Genomic DNA, 6,925 nt, shown 5'->3' with positions numbered 1-6,925 from the left:
TCTTTCCAACGCCACTGATTTTGCTAAATTCCGACCTTCGAGTAAAAATTTATGCTCGTTTTAGTGAATACCTGTCAGGCAGACTCGATCTACGGACCCAATCGACGGACCGTCGATTGATTGACGGACCGTAGGTCCATTCCGTCGATCGCTCCGACAGCAGTTAATTCAGGGGTCTTTTGGTCTTTTCCTATTTCGTTTAACCCCTAAGATACGTCATTTAAACCCTAAATCATGAGGTTTTAATCAGTTTAAGCCTAGAAACATAACTAGAACTTATCCAAGTCAATTCATTAATCAAAACTTAGAAAATTAGAATCAAGAGAGGAGAAAAAGGTCAAGAACCCTAGTTCAAGAACGCAACAAGTTTCCTTCAGTTCCAGCCCCAAAATCGAAAGATTTCTCCGTGGAATTCGTCACCAGGTATGTGGGATTTCACTAGTGGGTTCCTTTCGCCCATTAGGTCCCTAGAATTCAATCAGATTCTTGATTCCATGATTATGAACAGACCTAGGGTTTCTAGAATCTCAACAGATCATCATGAATTAGTTATTTAAATGTTCCAAATCAGATTATCATGTTATTGCTCAGTTTATCGCATGAATTTCAGAACCCTAGCTATGTATTTCTTTAGTTCTTGAATTACACATGCTAGGTCAGATATTTCAGTATTCAGTTTTACATGCCTCAGTTTATGAATGCATCATTATCAGATTAATTGTTGCATTCTCAGTTTGCATGTTCAGTTTCGAGCTATCCAGTATTTACAGAAATTCAGTCATAACCAGTTAACCACTTAATTCATTGGGAGTAGCATAATACCGAGTTGGACTAGGGTTTCAGCGTACCCATATAGTCCCAGAACTACGAGCCACGTAGGTGTAAGTCCCCTCTGTGGGCAACATCAGTTTAGTGATCACGCCAGCATGCCTCTATACCTCTGGCAGGGTATATTGGGTCCTCTCGATGGGGCGTATACATCGAACTCCACATTTAGCTCATGTGGTTTTATGTCGGTTATTAGTAGCTCCCACAGTTCAGTCAGACTCTATTGCATTGACCATATTTCAGTACAGTCAGTATTCAGTCTCAGCATGTTATAAATTTGGTCATTGCATCAGTTAGCTCAGTGCTCAGCATTCAGTATCTATATCATGTCCAGATGATTTCATTGCTTTATTGTTTTGTTCAGTTATATGTTCTTTCAGCTTTACTCTATCTTGCATGCTCAGTACCTTTCAAGTACTAACGCATACGTGCGCTACATCTTCTCATGATGTAGGTTCAGGTTCTCAGTATCCAGATCACGCTTAGATCGATTCCCGATCTTCAGTTCAGCAGCATCAGTGGTGAGTCCTCATTCTTCGAGGACTAGTGACATGTTTATTTTTATCGCTTTTAGTCTTTAGTTTCAGTTTTTCTAGACTTAGTTGGGACATGTCCCAACATTTCTAGTCAGTTTAGAGACTTATTTCAGATATAGTTAGATTCAACTTAGTTCTTGAGTTTGATATTTCTTTTGTATTAAACTCTCAAATTTGATATATTCAGTTATAGTATATGGGTATTCCCCATCTTTTCAGATTTATTTATGATTTAGCTTCCGCATCAGTTTATTATCTTTAGTATGCTCATAATCATGCCAGCAGGGTTAGCTTGGGATCACTTGTGATCCTAGGTCCCGTGTCCGCGTCTCGAGGGTAGCTCGGAGCGTGACAATGTTGATACCACAAACCCAGACCCTGCAGAAGTATTGTTATCTATAGCTTCAAAGCTCCAATAGAGAATGTATACACTCATTGGCGAACTCATGAGGACACAAATTCAATTTTGGTTCATATCAATTTGATAGCAACATCACAAAAACTGTCCATCCAGCAGCAGAATATAAAAGACACCACCACAACCATTCAGTAAACCTATTTTTTTAGATTAATTTCTTTTTCGTAAAATAAAAAAGTAGTATGATAGTCCATCTCTATTGAACCAGATTCTGATGTTTATTGTGCATTTAACAAATGAAGAAGATACATGCTCACTTCCAATTCAAGAAACATTTCACCGCAGGGGTTGCTGATTGTAATGGTTCTTCTCCTTTTTCTTTGCAGCAGCTAGCCTTGCACTCCTTGCTGCAGCCTCACTGGCCACAGCTTTGGCAGCCGCATCTACCTCCTTGCTAGATTTTTTCTTCTTAAGAGATGCCATTTTCTTTATCTTGTCCTTCGCAGCAACAGTAGGTGCATCTTCTCCTTTCTCGGTTGGCACTATTTCATTGGTCCCATTTCCAAGCTCAACACCATTGGATTGATCATGTTGCTCTTTGGACTCCTTTGATGATTTATCTTTCTTCTTCTTCTTCTTTGCACTCTTGCTCTCCCCAGGAGCATTATCATCCTTCTTAGCCATCTCTCCATTGAGTTTTTCCACCTTATCCTGTGCAGCACCTGCAAGTGGAATGGAGCACCCAGTCACTTTGGAATAGTCCATACATTACCCAAGCTTATTTGGAAAATAGTGAAAGATAAGACACATACCACATTAACAATTCCAATCCAGAATGTATTATAAGGATACGTAAGTTACCACCATATTAGAGTTCCACATATTTGTAAAAATGTCACAACATGATCACACTTACCAATTACCAAAGAAGCATACAACTTTCAAGGCTCACCAGAAGAAACATGCTTTGATTGAGGGAGTAAAACACAAGAACAAGAAAAAGAGAGAATAAATGCCAGATGACATAATAGATAAAGCTGAGCATCTTTGCAGAGGCACCCAAATGTTCTATCCCTGGTGAATTTCCTTGATATTTTCACGGCAATGCCATGGTTGTGGGGCAACAGGGATTTGTTAGAATGAAAAAGTAAAATAAAAGGAACAGAAAAGAGCCCAAATTGCCCCTGTATTTTCCACCAAGGAACGCTTCTGCCCTCTGTCAATAATGCGGTTGTTTTAGAAAAAATAAAAATATATTTTTAAAAAAAATTGTAATGTTGACACAGGGCAGAAAATTTTGCATTCTTATTTTTTAATAGTTCTGTTAACTGAAATTTGAAATAAGGGCATAAATGTGACTTTTGGTTACAGCAAGGTCATAAAACTGCCCAACTTTCAACGGAGGGTAAATGTGCTCCTCGGCAAAAAGTACCGGGGCAATTTTGGCCCTTTTCCAATTACTTTATTCTAAGCTACTAGCGCAGAATCCACTTTTGTGGGAACATGAGTTGAGGCATTCGAGATGTATATCAGTTCTTGCTTTTGATAGATATTTCACTTTAACAAATTAGATGCAGGAAGAGGGCAGAGCAGTACAATGAATACAAATCAGAAGTGATACAATAGAAGAATATGAAGGCAGTCGACAAACATATCTTGTATTTAAGTATTTTTTATGGAGCAAGAAATTTTTAAGAATCTCATATGAAATTGTCCAATGATATGCTTATAATTGGATGGGAAAAAGTTTGAGTTGCAATCATAAGCAAATTACCTTGTGAATCATCATTGCTCTCAGCTTTGTTTAATCCAAATTCAGCAAGCATAGCTTCAAGCTCAGCAAGTTCCTTTTTCTTAAGTTCCTTCTTTGAAAGCTGCCTTTCCGACTCTTTGGGGGCCACATTTTCAGCAGTCTTCTTAACAATTGGCACCTTTTCCTCTGGTAAAGCAGGTTCCTGCTCATGTTCTTCCTCATTATCATCATCAGCTTCATCAAGCCCTTCTTCTTCACTTTCACTTTCCTGATGAACAGATTACAAGACTTAATGCAGATAAGCTGCTGAACAAGGGAAACAATAGAATGAAAAAGGAACCTTCATTTTTGAGACGCTATAACTTGATCACCAAAAAATAAAATGTTTTTCTTTTAGATAGAAGGAAAATATCATATAGGAAGAGAAGAAAAATTTTGTGATACCAAACTCGTCATAGTTCCAAAGCCCTTCATTACAATGTAAACAAGAATAAAATTGGTTTTGTGAAGCAACTTTAAAACCAACTATGGCCATCTTCAAACAGATATCAAGGAATATATTTCAGTTAAAGCAAACACTAACTAGCTATTGATAATCCTTCATGTCACAACAGAAACCAAGAACCACTGGCAACATGAAAGAAAAGGCAAGAATAAGATGTTTATTCATGGGACTACAAAAGAAAGATAGTTTATCAATCAAAAGCTCAGCGTGGAAAAAGGAGTAAGAAAGAATGATGGATACAACAACAGGAAAGAAGCTAAGGGCAGAGAATCGAGAAGGCAAAGATCATTAAAAAAATTGGGCCCGTGACAAGACTAGAGTATGCTCTAAAAATTAAGTTGAACAGCTTCTCAGGACACCACCACCACCTAATGTCTTAAAAATTAAAGTCATCTCTTCAACAGCAATGCGAGGTACATCCGTTCGTGCTTGGGTTTAAATCCTGTTAGCAAAATACTCCAAGACAAAGACGAAGCCTGTAATTGTACATAAAACCCAACTTTGTTTTTCCTTCTAAAGGTGACAGTTGCTCGCACCTGGATTCGACCGGGTATGTGCTACCTCCCAGCAGCCCAGGTACCAGGTAAGTCTGACACCAAGGCTTAGGTAGACAGGAGGACTCACATAGTTTTTCTTTCCAATATTGTATTGAACCTTGATCTCCAAGGTTTGCACTCACTTCACAGACCATTAGAGGTCAATAACCTTGGGTGCCAAGAAATCCAACTTATGCTAATGAGCATATAAGAAAATATGGGCAACTTATCTAGATTGTTTTTCCTTAAGGCCATCAGATATCGCCCATGTAATCCAGAAGATCATGAATGCTACATTGAAATGAGGAAAATGCTATTAATATCCGAACCATACAGGGAGGTCGCATACATAGTGTAGTCCTTTTCTGGACCCTGAACACTGCATGCTTCATGCACCAGATTCTCCCTTTTTATCAAAATCATAGAGTAGAAAATAATTCAACCCACTGGATTTTATTGGTTTCCAAATCGAGTTAACAATAAGTTAGCCTTCAAATAGTACTAGTGTGTGATACATTTATGTAATTGGAGTATCACATAGCCTTCAAATAGTACTAGTGCATGATACATTCATGCAATTGGAGTATAAGAAAAACAACAATTAAGACTTGAAATCTTCTCGAGTCAATGTCATGTTATCACCGTACCATACTGAACATTGTACAGCCCTGTTTCCAACATCTTCTTCTAGTTGTTATCATGTGATAAATTCTTGGAGTTAACTGTCATCTTCACTGACCAGTTAAGTCTTAATAATTTGGATAAACAGCTAAAGAATCTAACCTTATCAAAAATGAACTGATGAAGAATCCAGAACACAAAATATAGGTGCAACATCCGATACAGATAAAATTGACTGAAGACTGCATAATATGGAGCTAAGACACATAACTGTGATATCTGAATACAAGATAAAATTATTCACAAGAGACAAATGCAGTAGCAGGCGTGAAGTGTCCCAGGAAAACTAGCACCAAACTAACTAAGACATAAATGAAAACTAAAAGATAAGAGAAATAAAATTAACTACACTCAGCCACATATCAACTACACTCTAAGCACATAAACATCTCTTCACCAAACAAAGGAAAACGAGTAGAGCAAACACATTATCCTTCTCATGATACTGTGATTCGAGTTGACCTTACTGACCAGAGAAATACTGTTACACTGCTGCTCTACACTCTAAAAAGCCATTTGATGCATAAACATTGTGTACACACAATGTTTTTTTATTGTTTACAGACACACACACAATGTTTAAGTCACATATCTACAGACGCATAAATGTTACACACGCAACATATCATGACGATGTGGACAAATTATCTATGTCAAATCGACTCATCTACCAGCATAGAATTAAAAAATACACATTATAACTCTAAAGCAAGAACAAAGAGTAAGATGAAAATATGTAGCAATCATTAATAAAGCATTAAGCTAAAAAGGGTGTCCAAATAAGGATGAAATGCTAATTAGAAATATGAAGAATTGACACCTGGAGTGGAGTTACAGTTTCCTTAGGCTTGTGATGATGTTCATTAGCAGTATCAGGTCCCCAAACAGCCTGGGGCGGAGCTGTCGTAGCGTAATAATCATCATCATCTTCATCATCAACATCTGCCCAGGATTTGACAGTCAATGGGGCTGGAGCCCAGAAAACAGGGTCAGGATCCTTGTCAGTGTGCTTGACATTTTTAGAAACTGAACCTTCAGCGTTCTTTCCCTTATCAGACTTCTTCTTCTTCCTTAGGGTTCCAAGAGCAGCGAAAACGTTATTGTTGCTTATGACCAACTGTTCATCCTTCCTGTTTCCACCTCCCACCATTGTGTAAACGTAAAACACAAATCCCAGTTAAAACCCAACAATCAAGATTTTCTAAAAGAGATAAGATAAGATAGAGTAAAATTTGACAAAAAGAAAATCGATAAGATTTAACGGTAATCGTTTTCCGATTAAAGGAGAAGATGGTGGATCGTAGCAGATTTGGAACACAAATTTATACAGATGGCTTCGTCCCGTCTTTAATCAATTTAGGGTTTCGATGAGCCTAAGAGAGGAGCCAGACAAAAGAGGGACGAATTGTACATAGTTAAATATACCACTCCCAACACAAACATAATCACATCCTCTTTTCTCATTAATTAAAACTATAATTACAATTAATTCGATTATAACAATACCTTATTTTTACTACACCAAACAAATATTTGTGCAAACATTCTATTTAGAAATTATCATTCCACTAATTATTTTCTGTTATAAAATAATAAAGCAAGAAAAACAATGTTATGGAGAAAGTATATAAAAGCGAGAAGGTATAGTATTTAATAGATAATGTGTCTCGTTAAAATTATAATAGAAAACACGCTTGAAAATATTAAATGGGACAATGTGCACCGTCT

At 37.2% G+C, this 6,925-nt stretch overlaps 1 protein-coding gene across 1 annotated transcript; it reads right to left on the bottom strand.

Annotated features, from left to right (window-relative positions):
• Window positions 1-1,909: 1,909 nt before the first annotated feature.
• LOC125868559 (uncharacterized) lies at window positions 1,910-6,634 on the bottom strand. The gene is made up of 3 exons (XM_049549193.1): window positions 6,018-6,634; window positions 3,497-3,743; window positions 1,910-2,444 (listed from the first exon to the last, which is right to left on the bottom strand). The coding sequence occupies exons 1-3, from the start codon at window positions 6,345-6,347 to the stop codon at window positions 2,059-2,061; spliced, it is 963 nt and encodes a 320-aa protein (XP_049405150.1). The 5' UTR covers window positions 6,348-6,634; the 3' UTR covers window positions 1,910-2,058.
• Window positions 6,635-6,925: the final 291 nt, after the last annotated feature.

The sequence above is a fragment of the Solanum stenotomum genome, chromosome 6 (genome assembly GCF_019186545.1).
Source record: "Solanum stenotomum isolate F172 chromosome 6, ASM1918654v1, whole genome shotgun sequence".
Classification (NCBI taxonomy): domain Eukaryota; kingdom Viridiplantae; phylum Streptophyta; class Magnoliopsida; order Solanales; family Solanaceae; genus Solanum; species Solanum stenotomum.
This window is presented reverse-complemented; position numbering and strand designations above follow the sequence as displayed.

Excerpts from the sequence above, each read along its gene's own strand:
- LOC125868559 (XM_049549193.1), bottom strand. The coding sequence starts at position 6,347 with ATGGTGGGAGGTGGAAACAGGAAGGATGAACAGTTGGTCATAAGCAAC. Across the intron at positions 3,744-6,017 it reads AAACTGTAACTCCACTCCAG|GAAAGTGAAAGTGAAGAAGA; the intron begins GTGTCAATTCTT and ends TCTGTTCATCAG. Across the intron at positions 2,445-3,496 it reads GAGCAATGATGATTCACAAG|GTGCTGCACAGGATAAGGTG; the intron begins GTAATTTGCTTA and ends TTCCACTTGCAG.